The 22,259-nt window shown below is 35.1% G+C and overlaps 1 protein-coding gene across 5 annotated transcripts in view; it reads right to left on the bottom strand.

The window, feature by feature from the left end:
* LOC134527432 (KAT8 regulatory NSL complex subunit 3) overlaps window positions 1–22,259 on the bottom strand; it is a 265,999-nt gene that overhangs the window by 187,169 nt on the left and 56,571 nt on the right. For all 5 annotated transcript variants that reach the window (XM_063360109.1, XM_063360112.1, XM_063360110.1 and 2 more), the window contains exon 7: window positions 3,726–3,878. In XM_063360109.1, the coding sequence (XP_063216179.1) occupies window positions 3,726–3,878 (153 nt within the window). The remainder of the gene's footprint in view (window positions 1–3,725; window positions 3,879–22,259) is intronic.

The following is a 22,259-nucleotide window of genomic DNA, read 5'->3' as shown; positions in this document are numbered from 1 at the left end:
AGTTATTCAATTTTTTGATGCCTGTTTTCTTATGTCTAGTTAAAAGTTTTACAAGCAATAAAATTACGTTAATATATCCGTGGAGCGTGTTTATACAGCCATGTTTAAGCAACTACTTCCATCTGGCGAGAAATGTCGGAAGCTTTCGAGGTCAGTTAATCTCATGCATGCCAGGTTGCGCTAGTTCAAGTTGACAGCGCATTACGTTTCAAGAAAAAAACTTTTTGACGTGACAACGTCTAATAAATCGATGAACGCCGGCTGCACGCACGAAAAATTGTCCGGTTACGCACATTGTTCCGTTTCATTGTGTCCCGTTACGATCATTGTACGCTTGCGCCGCATCTATCTCTCTGTTTATTAAGTGAAGTAAAAAGTTATTATTCCTTTATTATTAAAATAAAAATTATTCAATTTTATTCATAAAAGTATGCAATCATTTCATCAATGTTTTGTTATGACATTGTCACGTTAAACTATCGTCCGTAAACCGATTTTACAGTCAACCAATTTTTAAACGGGATAAATGTGGAGTATGGTACAGTAAACAAACATATTTCAAAGGCTGGAAAACCAATTATTTTGTTTAACATGCACTCTTTTATGTTGAAAACGTATTTGATTAGCGCTGTTTTGATTAGTGCTCCATTTTTCTTTGTATGGATTACTGTGTTATTTCGAGGGGCGGGTGTACTCTGTTGGACAGGAACTTGGTTGGCAAAATTGGCATTTGGCTTTTGGCATATCGCGGACAAGGTCATGCGAGTCACATGCATCTTTCTAAAACAGCGCTGCTGCCAGATTGTTTGGGTGTGTGTAGTTAATTGATTTATTTTCATCCATTTGACCATACAGGCATTTGTACAAATGGTATAGGACACGTCAACAAATATAAGTTAATACACAAACACTATAAGTTAAATATACCAAAAATACAGACATGGGAAACAAAAATAATAAAAACAAAACTGGTACAGGTATATATATACAGCCTCTAAAGATAAAAGTTAAAAATTTGACAGTTGCCATGTGGCAAAGTTTGTCTGCAGTGTAAAGTAACCTAGAATGAGCTACATTTTATCAACATAAAGGTAGGCCTAACTTTTCTGTGACAAATTTTCTTGAAATCCAAGTTTTTGGTAGAAATACTTTTTGTGAACATTTTTTTGTACAATTTTTTTAACATTGTTATTATCATAATTAGTGATAGTGTAAGCTGTAAATGTACATGAACTTTTTTATTAGTGTACTGGAATGTACGGGAATTGTACAGGAATTCTGTGACCCAACATGGGTAGACACCCTGTAAACCCTTAACATGTGAATGTGTTGATGAAAGGGCCAACTTCATGTTCGCAGCACCATCCGTTACTATGGCAACTATTTTGTTGGAGAGCCCCCACTTATAAAACACAGTTTCCCAGTTTTCTACAACCAATGCCGCAGTATGTGAGGCACCTTCGAAAAGAATCACCTCCAGAGCCAGTTCTGTGAGTGCCCAGTCTTCTTTAATGAAATGGGCTGTAACACTAAGGTAGTCTTGTCCTCGAACAGATGTCCAAATGTCACTAGTTACTGCGATGTTTTCTGCACTTGCTAATTCATTCATGACTTGACACTTCAATTTCTCATACATATCTGGTATAACAGTATTTGCCAGATGCTGCCTCGTTACCATATGGTATCTTGGCTCTAGATGGGAAATTAATCTGCGAAAACCAATATCTTCAACAACAGAAAATGGTTGACTGTAGTGCAGACCATTTCTGCTGTTTTTTTGGTTATTGCCTTACTCCTGGGATCATCACTGTCAAACATCTTTGTTTTGTTTATGATGGCCATCAATGTTGGTTGCCTTATAACTACGGGTGATGAAGCTGAAGCAGTTTTTAATACTTCTTTCTGTAAATTTATTCCTGAAGCTGAAGTTACAGTGGAACTTGAAGTTGAAAGGGAAAATGATATTTGTGCACTACTACCAGCACTGAAACTGGGGATGCCAGGATCATCTTCACTTTGTGAACTTGATATAGGATTAGTGTGTGACACAACACGGTTTTTAACAATGACGATGTCATGTGATTAGTGTGTGACACAACACGGTTTTTAACAATGACGATGTCATGTTTCCTTCGCAAGTGATTTTGAAGATTTGTGGTACTGAATGTTCGTTTGTTTTTTTCCACATCTCTTAATACAACATTCGCACAAATTACAAATCGCGATCAACTCGTCAGTTGCTTTAACGGAAAAATAATTCCAAACAATACACTTTGCCATTGTATTTACTAATTATAACCAAACACTTAAACAGCATCTCACATTGGAAGCTTTCTATATAATTTTGACTTGAATTGTTTACGTTAGGAAGATCAATGTTATAAGTTTGGCACACTAAATGGTTTCGCCATTAGATAGCAGTGTTGTTCGATCCAAGCACCACATTCATTTGTTTTAATGCTTTCATGGCGGTCTCTTGCATATTAATTTCAAAGTGAAAGAGTAATTTGTGTATAACTTGTCAGTTCATATTAAATTCAGAATAAGAAAAGCGTAAATTTTATCTTGTGGTAGAATTAACCTTAACATTGCTTAAAAAAACATAGTACCAACACATCTGCAAGAAATTACCATTAAACTAATAGTTTTTCTTCACGTACGCAAAAGCAACAAAAAAAGTTCTAGAATTCATATATTCTTAATAGCAAAATTGTTCATTACAATTTCCGCAATCAAAACGCATTCAACTAAAAAAAGTAAACAAGATATACTGCTACTATGCCAGCGCACCTAGCGACAGAATTTTTTCCCGTGCCAAACTCACCCATTAGACAATCCATTTTCTTCCTAACCTGTAGAAGAATTAACCTTAATTGCACGCAAGAAACGACTTATTAACATGCGTGAAATTCGTGAAATTAGTTTTTATTTAAAATAAAATATTTTTTGTATTAATTTTTAGTGTTCATAATTATACGCTATCATTGCAGTACAGGTTTTTTACCACTGGAAAAAATAACATTGTTCGCCTTATGAGGTTTTGGTAATTGTTTGAGTGTTTTCGTTAATATAAATCTGGGTAATGTAGTGAAGTATGTACTGAACTTTAATTAAAAAATTATCTGTATAAAGTATAAATCTATAAATTATTACAATTGAAATCAGAATAAATCGGTCGTTTTCCGATTCTTTAAGAATCGGTTATTTACCTGAAATCGGCCGGTTCCGATCTCTTGCCGATGCATCGGTACATCCCTACTGTGTTGCTAATGTAGCTTCACACTACTGCTAAGATATTATGATTAAACAACTTATACTTACTTATGGAGTTATAATGATTAAAAACCAACATAGGTTAGTTATTTACACACATATTCAACAGTGCAGTATTATTTTTTTAATCCAAAGTGAAAAATTCACATTGAAATTGCAATACATTTAACTAAAAATCTGGATAAAATGTGCGATTCATATGCAGATGAATACGATGCAGTTTAAAACGAAATACGAAACAGAACTACTCATCTGCTCTCAGCATTTTCTTAAACACTTAACAAAAACAGACACCACTCAGATATCTAGAGAATTTTTAAATTGTGTGGTTATTTCTGAAGCTTTTCGCAGCTTACATGTGCCCAGCAAGGCACACAAGGATGTTATCACCACTTTAAACAGCAACAGAGTTTTAATTCATGATCAAAAAAAGCATAAATCCTTTCACTAACCGGCAAGTTCTGCTTCAGAGCTGGCAGCGCAGGGTCAGACACCGACTTGAAGATACTGTTGAGACTGTCGGAGTTGGCCAACCCCACCTTGCTTGCCTGCGTCTGCACGGCAACCATCTTGTCAACAAGCGTCGGTGCCTTCTCGTGCAGTTTCTGGGCAGCAGAAACATTCACACACTGTCTACCTGACCTTACCAAAAGAATTGTAACATAATCTTCAGACAATTTAAAAAATCTTACAAAACATTGGATTGTATGCCATAAGAGATGGCATACAAAAAATCTTGGTGGCTGAAATTGGGAAGTACAGGTTGTGGCCTAATGCGATCATGTCTGACCTCCTGACTTAGTTGTTACAGCTCCTGGCTGTGAGCCGAAACTCCATATTTAGATCCCAGGTTGGGTCGGGATTGTTCACTTGTGAATAACATCCTACCTGAGTTCAGGACTGGGTGTGTTATTGTGTAGTCCTTTCACATAGAACAAAGGTAAACCACCGCAGAATACACCAGCCACGAAAACTCCCAAGTGCACAGTGCCAAGATAAACATCCCAGGTCGCAGTTATTTTATTAACCATGGCAGGGGGGAAAGAGTGATCCTTGCATTTGATTGGTTGCTGTGCATTATCTACCCAAAAATCATCATAACATTTCAGAATAACAGTTTTTATTTCTTATATTTTGTCACTGAAATGTTAGTTAGAAGGCATTAGCTAAGCAACAATTTATAGCTGGATGTTTTTTACCAGCTTGATTTAGTTTCATTCACCACATTCAAAATTAACCACAGGGCAGGCACAGCATTGTGCACTGTTTACAAATATGTATAAGGCCTTAGTAGTTTAATAGGCATGTGCGAAAGTTAAATTTTCTTTGTGAATCAAAGTGCGAAGCGAATAGTAACTATTTGTGTGAAGTCAAATCGAATGTGAATATAGTTGCATTTTACAAGCAAAAAATTTTTCTTCATTATTTTTATCTCAACTCGCCAACCCCATTAATAAAGTGGTCCACATTAAAAAAATTGCAACTTTAATCTATTTTATTTAAAAACATGAAACAAACTATTTTCAAAAAATTCTTATATGTAAAATTAAATTATAGTTTTTTTAAACACGCACACACACAACATTATTGAAGTACTGTTCTTTTGAGCCTTCAAAAATTGTTCATTGTTATAAGTATAATGAACTCTTTAATACACTGGGAAAAATTATTGAACTCCAGTGTCCTTTTGGGGCAAGAAAAAAAAACAAAAACTATTTTTAAATATATACACACAAACACTATTTACATCTATTGGTATATAAAACATTTAAACACTAGGCTTATTTATAGCATGTCAGCAGTTTATCTTTTACTTTGTTGGCATGTAAAAACACCAATTACTCTACATGCTGAGAAAGCAAGTTTTTTCTTCGTGGTGAAACAACATTCCCAGCTGATGAAAAGAGACGCTCTGAATTTACTTGTGTGGCAGGAACCCCAGATACTTAAGGGCAAGCTTCAAGGTCGCGGTTGTGAATCACGGTCACCAGATAGTGCTGGGGTGGAGCTGAGAGCGAGAGATCGCAGACAGAGATAAGATCGTGGCAGCGAGTGAGCTGAAGGGTGAAAGGGGGGCGCCGGCGGGATCACGTGTTCATCCGGTGTTGCCAGCTCTGTGTCCCATTGAGGAGAACAGGCGCGTGCCTAGCTAGGGGCGGACGGTTAGGCGAGGCACACCCACTCAGCAGTGTTTCAGCACTAGAAGCCCGGGACAGCCGGAATCTTCATTGGGCATCATATAGAGCAGGATTTTTTTGGAGATTAATTCTGATAATACGACATTGATAACGTTTTTTAAAATTATAATCCTACAACCAATGGTCAGTTAAACTGAAATCTATTGCATGTCACGTTCAAGGATGACGTGCACTTACACGTCCCATAACATAAGCCCCGTCACTCTGGCGGGTTTTCCTACACACACATTTCATTTTATGAACAAACCTATTTTTTTAAATTTAAAATATGTTAACTTATCCACATAATGTATGCGAATATTAAACTTGTGACCAAAGGTTTGAATTATGTTTATATATATAAACATATTTCAATATATATATAAACATAATTTTATATATAGATAGATATATATATATATATATATATATATATATATATATATATATATATATATATATATTCGAGTTATAGGGCAGGACTATTTTCATTTTATTAAACAATTTGTCATTTATCAAAAAATTTAACAGTAGTCGAGATGCGTTTCTTGAAATATATTTATTTATTTCAAGACACAAATATTTCGTAAGAAATAAAATACGATGTACATACATACATATACTTGCTACACATTGGCAATGTAACGAAATGTAAAAAATGAGGACCTAATACAAGTATGTATTAAAACTTAAGTTTATAAAAGAATTGCCAAGTGCAAGTACAATAGGTAAATCAAGTACTTCGTATCGTTCATGGATATGTGTTCTTAGCTTGCAAACATGTAAACTGAAGTAATATGTTAATTAGTAGTATAAAAATAATTTATTATAATTAAATGTAGTATTCCTTACACAGAAAAAAAATGTTTTTGGACATTTACACAAAATTCCTTTAGAAATCGATTGCCAAGAAATATTTCGTAATATTACAAGAGAAAATATAGTAAATTTCTACAAAACATTGTTATGGTTATTTTTGAACTTATGATTTGCGTTTTTCAAAACAAAGCTGGATATTTACTGTCGCGCTTACGAATATTGCAATATAATATTATATTGCGACTTTTTTGTACAAGAGTACATTTTTTAACCCTTGGAAAATGTAATAATATTTAGCAATTGGACTTCATAATTGTTTATTGTGCTTTTGTGTGTGCGTATTTAGTCGTGGAAAGCTATACAGGGAAAAGTTTATAAATAACTTTAACTAATTCAGGTACTGGGACAACCCAAAGAATAAATGCTCGGGCAATAATACAATCCCACATTTGCAGCGATTTGCTTTCGTGCAAATGTACAGATTTACAAATATCTGTAATTTTGTGTGCATGAATATTTCAGTTTGATTGAAAAAAATTACAGAGTACTGCCTAAGCTTTCCAGTATAAGAATCAACAGTGTTTCAGTCATATATTGGCTGAAACCACGGTAAAGTTATGCTTGACGAGCTGTCAACAACTTTGCAGATGCAGCGTTCCTAACGAACTATATAATATGTGAACATGGAAATTTTTATAGTTTGTCTTTTATGATCTACAGGCCAGTGCGGACAAGACCTACAAGCAAATGCAGACTGACAAATGACCAGATTAGACAAAACAAGGTTGGTTACCAAATCTGTTAGACCTTTTACCTGAAACAGGGACGGAAAAGTAAAAAGAGGCGAAAGAAGTATAGAAATGTATGTCCGGGCACAGGCGCCAGGCGCTGGTGCCGGTGCCAGGTCAATGACCGACCGACCTCTGACGTCACGGCGGCCATCTTGGACTCAAAAGTTCCTCAAAATGACTCAACATTCCTCAAAAATGACTCAAAATTTCTAAAAATTTCCCGTTTTTCAGGGAAAAAATTCCCGTCTTGAGGGAAAATTTACCGTTTTTAGACCTTAAAAATACCAATGGCTAGAAATATCAATATTGAGGCTTAAGCATCTATGTCTACAGCTTCCGATAAGCCTCTGACGTCATCATTGAATATGTCATCATGTAATATGACGTCACCGTTGCAATTTACGTTATGGCAGCCATCTTGAAAATCATTATTGATTATCCGATTTTAATGAAAAATATTAATTTTTTTATAAATATAGCTTTTTTATTAATTTTTTAACTTTTTCATTAAAATAGGATAATAAATAATGATTTTCAAGATGGCTGCTGTAACGGGAATTGCAACTGTGACGTCATATTACATGATGACATATTAAATTATGACGTCAGAGGCTTATCGGAAGCTGTAGACATGGATGCTTAAGCCTCAATATGGATATTTCTAGCCGCTGGTATTTTTAAGATCTAAAAACGGTAATTTTTCCCTCGAGACGGGAATTTTTCCCTGGAAAACGGGAAATTTTGAGTAATTTTGAGTCATTTTTGAGAAATTTTAAGGAATGTTTGAGTCCAAGTTGGCCGCCGTGACGTCAGAGGTAGGTCGGTCACTGACCCGGCACCGGCACCAGCGCCTGGCGCCTGTGCCCGGACATACATTCCTATACTACTGGCGAATCGAATCACAGCCAGTATTATCAGTCTGTACAGGCCTATAAATAGAGATAGGTAAATTTCGCGCATTCATTTTGTCGCAAGCTAGTATGAAAACATTTATACTGTTCCACTGAGTTCATTTTTGGGCGATAGTTATTGGCTACCCCTCTGCGATTCCCAACTAGGAGAAAAAAAAAAGTAAATCAGGTAGTGCTGATAAACTAGAATAAGAAATCAGCCAAAGGAAAAGCAAACATGGGTTGAGCACATGTAAGACATTTAATTCTATCCTGATTCCAGATTAATTCACGAAATTTCCGAGTCCCTACATAGAAGTAACGTGAAATCAGTACGTGTGTACGAAGGTTCGTATTCACTTTGTCATTTTCTCAATTTTCTAGAAGTGGCCATCCAAACCTCATTAAAAAAATATATATTTCCTTCTAGTTTCCCATTACCAAGCAAATAATGATCAATCAGCATTTATTAATACACACAGAGATTTTCAGTAGAGTAAAATTGTGCTTAATGCATGAAAAATAATTATATATGTATATACATATATATGCGTGTGTGTTTGTATGTGTCATTGAAATATAACTTTACTTTGAAAACGAAGTTTTTTGCGAAACTGAGATCTCTCCAAGATAAAGAAGTTTGTTATAAGTTAGTAAGAACTACACATTAACGTATTTATATGTTTTTATCATTAATTTCAGTTAAGCGTAGGGCATTCTTAGCTGAAACCGATTTAAGTTTTTAATATTCAATTGCTGCAAGAAAAAAAAACCTCATAATAATAAAACATTAATGAAACCTGCCAGAATTTGAATAATTTTCATCCACATATAACTTCACAGTTAAAGTATTACATACTAATTAAAGTTGTTTGCGTTGATTTTTAAAAATTATTTTCAGGCAATTAATATCAGCTGAGAGTGTATCAAAATAATTACAAGAAATGTTTTATGTATTTTTGAAACATAAATACGGTTCCATACGTTTCAAAGCTGTAAATTTTACAAATATTTTTCTTTATTGATCAGTAAATGCAGCGATATGAGTTAATCTTTATGAAGGATCTTATCAGAGGATGTGGCTATGACAATGCTCAAAAAATTGGTATTGTGAAAAATGTGTCTAAATCAGAATTAACACAATATTAGATTAACTTTTCTTTAAAAAATATATGTACCCTCTGCCATAATGTTTAATGCTAATGATTGTACAACTAATGGTAACCGTGTATTAATTATTACATTTACCGGTACTACAAATAGTTATTACGTAGAATGACCACTTCTTAAGTTGTTACGAAATGTGAACCACAGTTAATGAAAATACATTAGGTTTGAAAATCATGTTTTATATTTCATATTTTACAAAGAATTCAAAATAATAGTGACATTAACTCATTCAGTATAATATATCATACAAAATAGAAAAATGAGAAGAAATACCATAGGCTATAACTGATAGTAGAAACACAGTTTATATCAGCATAGAGACCAAAAGACACTATATTACTACACAAACAAAACAAATAAATAACTATAATCAAAATAAACAACTATAATCAGTTCTTAGGAATTCATTGTAAACAATATTTTAAAAGGTTCTCCACAGAATTAAAATATAAACTCCAGATAAAATTATAACCTTATAAAAACTCATGTAAAGTTACTTCCAAATATTTTTTTTTCTTTCGTTTAACTTAATGTTTTCGATGTTAGAACAAATTTGAACACAACAGAACATTTTATGGCAATCGTCTAGAGTTTTAAAGAACAAAATATCTTACTTCAATTATATTTACATTCATTTATCCCTTGCTTTTTCCGGGTCAGTTTTTGACGTCTTGATTGCTGTTTCTCTGCCAAGCTTCTTTCAGCTTCCAAAATGTAGTCTGGTTCTCTAATGGCTCTGTCTATGCTTTGATTTGGCACCAATATCTCAGGCAGAAAACACCTACGATAAAATCTAGTCAGTTTCGGCAACATTTCTGTTTCCCGCATGAGCTCATCTCTTTCTACTCTTTCTACTTGTAAATTCTGACGAACAACAGACATTACCATGAAGTAACAGTATTCGCGCTATGTATGTTTAAACTCCCTTGCAGCTCATAAAAATAAAGGTGTGAATGTTTAAGAATTAAACTTCCGTTTCATTCACACGTGGAAAAAACTTTCTTTTTCTTATTGCAGTTTCTTATAGCCCTTGGTCAAGTCCGTCAGGGCTAGCACTGACATATCCGTTTTAGAGATCCAAAAATAAACCACACTTCTGTACAACTAATCCGGTTTGTGCTTGAAACCTCTGAATGGCAATATGCTCATTGCAACCACCGTACTCCATTGCCAGTATCGAAAACGTGGGCGTGTAAAGTAGGTAACTGTTTAACATGATTTGAACAGGACATAGATTCTTTCCGGCGACAAACAACGCCGAAATTGCTGACTTTTAACCGCACACGTCTCATTTTATGCCATAGCTCACAATCAGCTAGTATTTTTGTTCGTTTCACGATATTAGTTCTTTCTCCAAAAGTGACTTGCAGTGATTCGATGTAATCAATATTAATTACATAAGTTGTTTTGTCACAGAAATAATACTCCTAAATATACTAACTTGTGCACCTGTTAGATGTCAGACATGCAATTATAACATGACAATAATATACATTTATAATACTATTCATTACTATTAAATAAAAATAAACGTTATTTATATAACGTTTTTCAGTCACATTATAGTAAATATAAGACGTGTGTATAATCACAATGGCAGTCCATCGGTGAGTGGGCAAAGGCGTCACCGAAACTCAGAAATTCTAATTTATTACTACTTTTAACGTAAATTGATTTTTACATTAAATTAAAATTTTTTAACAAAATGTTTGTTTTACATAGACGTATAAAATAATTTATTCATGGTAAAATTTTAAAATGGAATAACATAAAGCATATTTTACAGAAATATTTCGTGATTGTTTTCTCAGTTTCTGTTTTATAATCTATTGTCGCTGAAAATAAGTGCCAGCACGTAAAATTGACAGTAAAGATTACAAAAAATCATAGACAAAATTGCATCCTAATAAAAATGGTATTTATAGATGCATATAAAAATCAAAATTGCCCCGCATGCATCCACAATTTTACGGCTAACATTGTCACTAGAACAAATGTGTAATGTATCATTAATAAATTTTCAAACTATAGGCTTATTTTTACGCATAAAAGGAAACGTTAAATTCGTTTGAAATGTTTTTAGAGCAAATATATTTATCAACTTTTACAAATGTTAAAAATTAATTTCCAGGATTCAGTTTTCAATATTATTTTAAAAGTTTTACAGTAGGTCACATATCTCATATCACATGTCTCATATCCGTGTATGTATAATATATATAACACATGCACATACTTTTTATTTTTAGCAGTACGTGCCAGAAGCATTTTCTTTTTTTGTGGATTTATTTCGCTTTGATAATTGTGGCCGTTTCTTGAGACATTTTGTGCTGCCGATAATCGCACACTGCGTACCAAGACTTGATAAATTTCGTTGAATAAGTCACACATAGTCGAGCGTCACACTAATTCTAAAAAAGAGAGAATGAGTGACCTCGGTGAGACGCTGGCGCCAAACACCTTTCCCCATCCCTTACCCTCATGCAAGGTAGCCGAGGGCGCAACTAACCACGGGCCTGAACGCCATAAAAAAATTATTACAAAAAGTTCTAATTGACAGAATGTGAGTCGCTATATTTTTTTAATCTACTCAGGTCTACCAATAATATCAAAGTTTGAAGCAAACCTTCATAATGTAATAGTTTGTGCGTCTTCAGAAACATTTGCATTTTCAGGAGAAGTATGTGCAGATATTCAGATAGGAATTTGAGATCTTGTCACAATAAATGTGAAGTTAAAATTTTTAATAAACATTTGGTTTAGACAGGATTGTTTCGATGAAGCGTCGGTGTGCATAACAGTGTGACATAAAATCCTCCTAAATTATATACGAAAAAACAACCACAGAAAAAGCTATTTAAAATAATGAACAAATTTAATTTGTGAAGAACTGCGCGAGCACAATTTATACTGTTTTTAATAAATGACCATCATGCTATCAGTTTTTGTTTTTATTTTCTGTCCTGTAAAGAGTTAAACACTAACCAGTGAAGTTGTAAATGCAGAACTGTCAGTACCTCGCGCGCAAGGCGTGACAGATGACTAGCCCGTGTTCGTCTCCCTGGCTCACAGTCGCGAGGTGTGGGTGACCTTCCAAGGAGCTGGCAACACGGCAGCCTGTCTCCGCCTCCTCGCGCGTCATCCTCTTCCCCCTGCCGCCCCTCGTACACAACCACGTGCTGGGCCTCGCGGCCTCAATGTTTCCATTACAAATAATCATCCTGTGACTTTGTTTTTAAAGATAGAGTATCAGCCCCGCTGACTTTTTTAAAGAATTCAACTCAGTCAAGGTTCCAGTACAGCCGTTTAAGCGATTAAATGAATAGCCTGAAAAATATGATACTTTGAATATTATATCACATGATATCACCATCTTGAAATAAAAAATTAAAACTTTTAAAGCTATAGCGCTGTTAAGGTCTTCAAAATCTACAACATGGTTTTTGTTTGACGCCGTTATCACAAAAATTGTGGAAATCGCGCGGGAATTTGTTTTGCATGTAAATGCCTATCCCGCGGCCGGAGTGAATTTGGTTGAAGCCCGGCCTTAAGAGCTACTTTGGATAAATACTGTCCGCGCCAGGAAAGGTGGCACTTCTCTCCGCGGGGGTGAGGGGTCATGCTGGAGAGAGGGGAAGTGACTCCTCGCGTATACCTGCGTCTGTAGCCTGCAACCTACAAACATTGTTCCCTCACAGCAGTTGAACACTGGTAGTCTGTTACGATGAATGCGTCTGGGGGCCCTCCCACGGAAAAAAAAAAAAACTATTTCAAGGATCAAAATGGTGATATAGTTGTATTGGGTGCCTAGCTATTTATATTGTAAACACCAAATATAATTAAATATCAAATAGGACATTTGTTTTAGTGAAGATGTGAAAAATAAATAAACTATATTATAATTAATCCAAAAATCCTCTCCACCTATTTGAACGGGGGTTTTCGGCATAGAAAGGCCGCCTACTTAAGTCCAATATATACGTTCATTAAACACAAAGAACCGATGTAAAATCAGGTGTATGTTCGTATGCGTCCGAATTGTAGTTTGTGCTGAAATTGATTCGTGAAAACTGTCCAGTTTCTATTAAAGTATGTTTGTTTTATTAAGGGCGTAGTTTCCTAGATTTAATAATTTTATAATTATTACTCAGTAATTAATATTTATGACTTAATCTTGAAATTTGGTGGTAATCATGACACAGTAAAGTACTTATCAGACCTTTTGAAGTTGAAATGAGTTGCCTGTCATCCATATTATTTGTTGGGGGACTGAAATTATTGACTTATTAGAATATACCTAATTAGGACATGCAGGTCATAAAATGATTTAATATTAACAAAATAGTACTTAAAATTACTGTTAAAACGTGATGTATGTCATACTTAACCTAGTTTGAAAATATCGGATATAAAAATATAGTAATGGAGAAATCTCAACAAATTCATGAAAGTAAGTAAACTACCCCCTTAAAGCTAACTTGTTGATTCTAAATTAAATTAACATGTTTTTGCAGGCAAAGAAAGACTGTAAAAATTGACATTGACAGTTTTGATAGAAGAGTTATTCGAGATACAATTCACGAATTCTATATTGTGAAAAAGGTTGTGCCAACAGTCAACAAGCTATTACCAATTCTTAAAGAAAAGATCCGCTGGATTTGGAGCAAATCGTCATTTCGCCGACTTCTGAAGGAAATGGGTTTCGTGTGGAGGAAAACCCAAGACAAACGTGTAGTACTCCTTGAACGAGCTGATATCGTTCGTTGGCGGTCAAAATACCTCACTGAAATGAAGCAAATCAGAAAAGATGGAAAAGAAATATTTTTCCTTGATGAAACTTGGGTTGACACAAATTTAACATTCAAGAAATGTTGGCAGAAAAAGGACGATATAAACGGTGTTATGAGTACAGGAAACGCAGATCACAGACTAATAGTTTTGATTATTGGTTCGAGAAATGGTTTCCTTCCAGGAACATGTGTTGTTTACAAAGCTAGTGCTACAGTGGGGGATTACCACGGAAAAATGAACTCTGTAAATTTCGAAAAATGGCTTTCAGAAAAGGTACTACCAAATCTACGACCTGCATCGATCGTAGTTATGGACAACGCACCATACCACTCCAAACCAGTGGCCAAGCCACCATCAAAATACGATGTTAAACGAGAAATAGTGGGATAGCTTAATAGAAATGGGGTTGAATGTAATGTGACTATGAGTAAAACAGAGCTACTAGATCTGCTGGACAGACATCGACCACAAACAAAAAGGTTTAGAGTTGATCACCTATTAGCAACTCATGGTCATCGGGCTATCAGATTACCACCCTACATGTATGAATTGAATGCTATAGAGCTCGCTTGGGCAAAACTTAAACGTCTAGTACGAGAAATTAACACCACCGGTGAATTGTCTCTCCAATCATTGCAAATTCAAACCACACAAGCTATGAATTATATTACCTGCAGTGACTGGGAGGGCTACTGCCAACATGTACAGAACACGGAAGACAATTATTGCAAGAAAGACCACTTAATGGATGATATTCAAGACGAATTTTTCATCATCATTGGGAAAGACAGTGAAGATAGTGATACCGGTGAGGGTAGTGAAAACAGTGCCGAAAACAGTGATGGTTACTGTTTTACATCCTGTGAAAGTAACGACAGTGTTTTGGCAAGACCATTGTTAGTTTCCTGACATGTGCAAAACATTTTGTACGTTTGAAACATTATATTTGAAACATATCTCTACCAGCATAGCTTGGTATTTCACTCATACATTTCTGAATCGTATTTAATTTGTTGATATTGTTTATTTATAGCATTTGTAATGCTACACTTTCAGCCTTATTATTATTTTACCATTCATGTTATCACATTTTTAATTGCACTACCATATTTTCGATAACAATTAAATTGTGTTTTAAGAAGATTATTATATAGTATTGACAAAATGTTAGTGCGTTGTAAGATATGTGTTATTAGGATATTTGATTGTGAACAGCATATACATATATATATATATATATTATTTGAAGCATAAGAGAGAGCAATGCCCATGACACTTTGTATTGCATAGCTATACAAAGACTGTAAGGACATTTCAGCTGTGCAGTAATGCAGTACCGTGATGAATGTTTTGTTTACATTTCGATGTGACATAATTGTTTTGTATTTTAAATTATGTTTAATATTCATTACTACTCTCGTTCTCGCTACAGATGATCGTACCCTCTGATCCGAGGACTAGAGTGACCGAGTGCCACCATTCCTGGCGCGGACAAATGTTTTCATGTAAGAGAATATACGGCTACGCCGTTACTGCTGTCGCCCGTCGCTGCGGGTGGTCGCGCCCTCCCATTAGCCCGAGGACTAGGGAGCTCGAGTGCCACCATTCCTGGCGCGGACAGTATCGGTACTTTGTGCCTTCATTTTTCCACCAATACAATGGATTCTCATGTCTGCTGATGCTGGGTTCTTTTAAGTACCGTCGTACCTCTTCTTCTCCTTCATCATAATCTTTATTGTCTTGCGCTGGAATATTATCCAAGACAGCCCATAAAGTAGACGTTGGTGCAGAGCTGGGAATGCTAGATTTAACTTCTTTAACTGCATGAATGGAATCCGTTTTCATACTTTTCATTTCCGACAAAAGATTGGCTTCTGATTCCATTGTTGATAGAAGAACACCTTTAAATCTGGGATCTACCAACATTGCAGCATGTTGTAGGGGCTCTTGCATGTAGTTTGGAAACCTTGACTTAAGGATTTTATGCAATGCTCTTGCAAGTGTCACACCATCTTTTTAGGCAGCAATGTGTGATTCCAGGTTACAAAGAAGACAGTGAAGTACTGGAATGATCATAGACAATGTTGGGTAAGTGTTACCACTCATTTCTTCTGGGGTCTCTGCAAGTGGTTGTAAAACTTGAACAAAGTTCTCAGCACGTTTCCATTCCACTGCGGTCAGCATGTCTGTATCACCAGAGTTCACGTGGTCGGCAACAAGAGCAGGTTTCATTTCCAGCAGTCTCTTGAGCATTTGGTATTCTGAGCACTAACGAGTATAAACATGCTGAATGCTGGAATGGTGTTGCCAACTTAATGCTAAAATCACTTAAAATCATGGCATGCCATATATGTCCTTTCCTGGAAAGAAATATAAAAAATTATACCATTCCAGAAACTATGATAACATTTGGCCGGATGTGAATCAAGTGTATTGTATTTTAGTATATATATTTATAGTTTAATTTTGGATGTTTTTTTAATAGGAATGGCTACCCATTTATTACAATTATATAACTGGTTTAAGATATTTAAGCGTAAGTTTATATGTCAACACTGTGAAGTTCGCCAAAGAACTTGTTACGAGCGTGCTGCACGAGTGGATGCGGCAGTACTGTGGAGCGAGGGTAAGCTGTGAGCCGCAGGACACTCTATAAAGGGTGACAGTGGGGTGGACATGGCGTGACGTAAACGTGATGTGTGATCACACTGGTTATGAAAAGCAAATGTGTGTGATTGTAATGGGAATCTGCTCGTCGTTCAAGCCTGTCCACGCTGGTGCTTGCACTTCTGCGGACGAGCTAGACTGCCTCGTGTCAGCAAGACAAAGCTAACACATGGGGACAAGCATGCCATTTTGGGAGGCATGATCATCATCCCCGAAAGAACAAGTCATGTTCAGCCAATTTAATTTGGCAGTGAACACAGTGTGTGAATAACTCATCACACCAGCTGTTACTATAAGTGTATTAATTTTGTACCAACTGTGCAAAGACGAATCCCGAACAGAATTATCATATATTTGTTTTTGGTGATTTTGCAAAGTAATATAAATAGGCCTATAACTGACTTTTTTTTTTAACTGACAGCACTGTTTTCACGAGAGTAAGAGTAAGCTCATTAAATGCAAACGCTCTGCCCCGCCCACAAAGAATTGGACTGGAAAGTATTTTTCATTAATTTAAAAAATATTCTGTAATTTAATACACATGTACCCAGTTAGAATATTTAATGTAAAATACATGTTTCAGTGCACAATCAGTAGAGTTTTTAAGGAAGTGTGTGTGTGTTTTTTTTTTATAAAAAGCCTTTTTTTTAAGTGAAGCAATTTACAACTGATGTGCTATCTTAAAAATGGTATTGTAACATACATATACATCACAATTAATTTATCATTAAATTTTCATCCTTTTTTTTTTCTTTTGCTAGTTCTTACAGCCACTTCCTTAATTTTCAATTTTTTGAATTATGTTTGACTGAAAATTTTTATGTTTTGTCAGCAACCTGTTTTGGAGAGGTAAAGTCAATTAAGCGTGCAGTAAATTTAAATGAATTAGTTTTATTTATGTCTGCCACATGGTGCGCACGATAGACCTAGCTACTGGGAGAGTGCTGAGGTTGTCGGTTGTCGCTCTAATTAAGGGGCAGTTGACAGCTGCTTCCAAAAAATTTACTTTTCAATGGTATCAAAATTTCCAATGAAAGAATGCTGTTATTTAATTGCAGATTTTACTTCCCGAGGTCACAACCCATGGTAAACCCAAAAGGCTCTGTCCTCGGAATGATGACGAAACTACTCACATTGGGCTCGTATTGGGCTTTTGCCGATCACTGTGGTGAAAGGGATTCTAATCAAGAAGTTTCAAACAAGTTTCAAGGCAGACGTAGCCCCCGGACCACAGCAAAGAAATTTGCTTCTTCAAACTATATTATGATTTATCTTGCGAACCGTCACCTGACACAACCTTTCAGTACCATGACAAGAGAACAGCTAACAAACGACATGACTTTCTCCATCTAAGAAGGAGGGAGGTGATCATGTTGTCCCCAAAAACCAATCACAAAGCATCTTTAAACCCTTTTTAAAAAATCAGCCATTCAAGATACAAGTTACAATAAATGAAAAATATTTTACATATATATAATCAGGGACTTTACCATCTCTGTCTTGTTCTAATTCTTCATCATGCCTACTTAATGAAGACAATAATTTTTCTTCAGTTCCTACACTTGGCGGGGAACACCCATTCCTGTCTCTTTCTCACACTTCAAGGCATCACTCGTTTCTCTAACAAATTTTACCCAACCTGAATGATGACACACAATCAAATAAAATGTAATAAAATATAATAGAAATTTATGTTTGGTTACCTTTTACCCTAACCTACATGCTGAAATAGGTAAAAATTACTTTTAATGGTTTTTATAAAAATATAAAATCAAAATATCAGAAATCTAATTTTCCACCCAAAAATTATTCTTACTTGCAATGCTAGCCTCAAATGCATTTAATATAATAAATTCTGGCTTAAATCCTTCATTAAAGATTAAAATATTTTTAAACTATGACAAATAAACATATCTTTCTGCAAAGCATATTTCTGTTGGGTATAATTTATAAAAAAAACACATTCATATCCCATCAGCTAGTTGCAGTTAGACATATGTGAATGACATTAATCTTTCATAAGAATATTATCAACTGTCATTTACATGATTCCAGAAACCTAACCACATATTGATACTCTTCATAAAAAAAATACATCTCTTATATATAATTGTTTTATTAGTTGGAAGGATAAGAGCCTGCAAAGCTAAAACATAAAAAAACACAAAAAAAGTTTATACAGTGACATATAAATTGCTGCACATGCATGGTTTAAAAAAAATTTTCCACACACAAACACACTCGCACACACACTCTCTCTCTCACACACATACACACACAGACTCACTCGCTCACTCTCACTCTCGCAGGCATGCATGCATGCACGCACACACACACACACACACACACACAAATATATAATAGGTAGAGATGGTGATTTATAGCATTTAAAATAATAACATTTAGCATTTTGAATTTGAAATTGAGCATTTTGTAGCATTTTTAAAAACAAGATTTAGCCAACTCTTTCTTTTTACATTACTGAAGAAAAGTATATTTTTAAATAGCATTAAATAATACACATATTAATTATTAACCACCACAGAAATAAAGATCTAGCACAACTACAAAGATAGCCTATCTTGGCAGGTTTCCAAACAACATTTTAGCACTTATGAGTGCAATAAATTGAATACTTAAAATTACAATAAATATTTTTTAGCCGTGTTCAAGGCCATAGTTGATGTAGAGTGCACAAATAATGTTATTCCACTGAAATAGCAGCATTGAAACTTAGCATGGAACAAGTTTCCACAGTTTCTTCTTTCATCCTATTGCGGCAATCTGTCACAATATGGTTGTATCTGCTGAAGAACCGCTCCGCATCCACACTGTTGGTAGGAGTCCACAAACAGATGTTGGTAACAAGGTGAGCATGAAATTTTTTATAGCCTTCAAAAAATTCTTCTCTTGACAAGCATGTGAAAAATGGAATTTTGTTCTTACATTCTTCCAAAGATGACAGATTTAAGTTTAACATCTGGCCAGCAATTGTTGGGTCAAACAAGCTACTCGCTGCCATGAAAAAATCGTTAGTCTTGTTTATCTACATGTGCTTTGCTAGTTTTGCTGAGCACTTCTTCATGCACTCTCTCAGTTGTTCCTTTATTTTTTCTTTGGTGGTTACATTAGTGAAAGTGCATGCCTTGACCAACCTCTCAGTTTCTAATGGCAGATAGCCATGAGCATACCTATCTAATGCAGAACTAACAGCTTTGAGTTCATCCCAAATTTTGTGCCCATATGAATACTTACACCCTTCAAGTGTGTTTATCAATGCTGAAATCTTTAAAGAAACCTCGGATACAAATTAAATATCTATTTTCAACTGTGCAGGTGATTGTCTGTCCTGGAACATTGAAATCACACTAGCAGTACTGCTGCTGTGACTCTCATCTTCAAGGTTATTGAAAAAATCAACAAGCACATCGACGTATGTGTTTAAGTACTGCACAGCCTTAAACCATGAGTTCCAGCGAGTTATTACTGGTGCAGGAAACAAGAGGGAAGGGAGGGAAGGATATTTCTCCTTGATAAAGTTTAAGTACTTGTTTCTCAATTTCCTGGAGTGCAAAAATGCCATCTTAAGTTTTGATACAAGTATAAAGTTCAAAAAAATGTCCCCAACCAAGTTCAGTTTGTGAGAAAAACACTGAAAATGGAGCAGATTATCACCAACAATGGTTTGTAATGCTTGGAAACATTTACCCATATAGCGTGCTGAATCAGAAACAAAACCTACGATATTACTGTACTCAATGCCATACTCCTTGATGCAGTCAATAATCGACTGACTGCATGTTGTTCCATCTGCCTTCTCCAGGAATGAGTAACTCGCCAAATAAACCTCTTGTTCATCTGTTGGTGTCATGGTCCCAAATAAAATGGCAAATATGCACCTGCCTTTGTTATCAGAAGTTTCATCTGCCACTATTATAGCTGACTTGTCTTTTAGTGCAGCTTTGATTTTAAGCTTCCTCTCTTCTCCACAAGCTGGCACATAATTGCTTCTCAGTGTGCTTGCACCAGGCAAGTCTCCTGAACCAAGTACATATCTGTCAAACAATTACAATGTTACTTAAACTGTGACACAGTATACATTTCAACATGCACTTAAACTATAAAACAGAGTAGGCCTATGTTGTCACTACTTTCATATTTTATTTTGCATTAAGTAAACTGAAAACTGTAGTAAGCATACTTAGGTTTTAACATTTTCATCTAGCAATAGACACAAAACAAGTTATCGTAATAGTTCTGGCCAACTGCTTAGTTTTATTGATGCCCATTCTCATCTTTACAGTAAGATTTTAGAACTACGTGACAGACCTTTGCATTTGAAAATTTACTGACATGATCCACACAAAAACATAACCGTACAATTTGTAGTCAGTGAAAGCATAGCTTACATGATACTTACTTTGCAAAATATTCCCGAACGGCTGGGTGATCCAACTTGTGGAGAGGTATACAGTAGAACCCCTGTCATACACTTTTCAACGGAGGGCACAAAAATGGTGTATGATGCGGGAAAGTGTATGAAAAGGGAATGGCAATAATGAAATTTTTTTCCAATCCAGCATATCAGCACAGTGCCAGATTAAACATAAATATATATGTGTAAATAATTGCATTATATTAATGAAAGATATGAATTCATCATTATATTATACATATAATAAAACCACCAGAAATGTAAAATACAGTCCATAATCAAGTAAAGCTGACATGAGAAACAGTGGCCTTAAAAAATGTTATGAAGTCCTTTCTTGGAGGGGGGGAAAAGTCACCAAGACTAAATTAGAAATTAAAAAAATTAGGCTATTGTAAAAAAAAAATCAGAAATTTTTGCTTGTTTTTTACATTTTACAAACAACTTTATGCAACAGAACAATTTTCAATAAAATTTTAACTTGAGAAACGTAAAATTCAAAACAATCCAATCGTAAAAAAACAATAACAAACGGATATATTCAGTTCAAAGATAAACGACTGCACAAAATATGAGATCCGTGCCTTGGTAAAGCACGTGCACCATTTTCATGATCATTTCTTGTTTGCGCCACTAGTCTCGCTTGGTGCTGGCCATAGATGCTACTAGCGAAGTGCACAGTCTTCCTGATACTATCCATATCTATGGTGTGATAGTTATTTTCTTACGTTTGCAAATGTAAACAATGATCGTTTTTCAAAATAAAAGCATTAAAACTGAGTTTATAAGGAGGAATATAAAAAATTTTTGTGGATTTTAGGACTTTTCCGCTTCGTAAAAACGTATGAAACGGGAAATTAATGGTTTTATAAGTGTATGTTCCGGGAAAGTAAACCATTGTAAATATACTACTTTCGGCGGGACCGAAATTTATCAGCGTATGACACGGGAAAATGTATGAAACGGGAACGTATCATCGAGGTTCTACTGTATTCGATTCCAAACACATGTTCACTGTGTCGTGAATGAAACTTGTTTTTTCAATTTTCGCCTTATTTTGGTTTTCGTTTTCGATCATGCCAGAAACCGTTGCTTGCCGTTTTACCGACTTTTTTTCTTCATCCGACTTCTCGGTGAATCTTTTTTATGCAGCCTGATGTCCCTCAGATTTAATGTGCGTTTCAAGTACATCTTTTTTTTTTTCCACTCCAGACGGCGATTACATAAATTGCACATTAAAATATTTGTA

This window comes from Bacillus rossius, chromosome 1 (genome assembly GCF_032445375.1).
Source record: "Bacillus rossius redtenbacheri isolate Brsri chromosome 1, Brsri_v3, whole genome shotgun sequence".
In the NCBI taxonomy this organism is placed as follows: domain Eukaryota; kingdom Metazoa; phylum Arthropoda; class Insecta; order Phasmatodea; family Bacillidae; genus Bacillus; species Bacillus rossius.
This window is presented reverse-complemented; position numbering and strand designations above follow the sequence as displayed.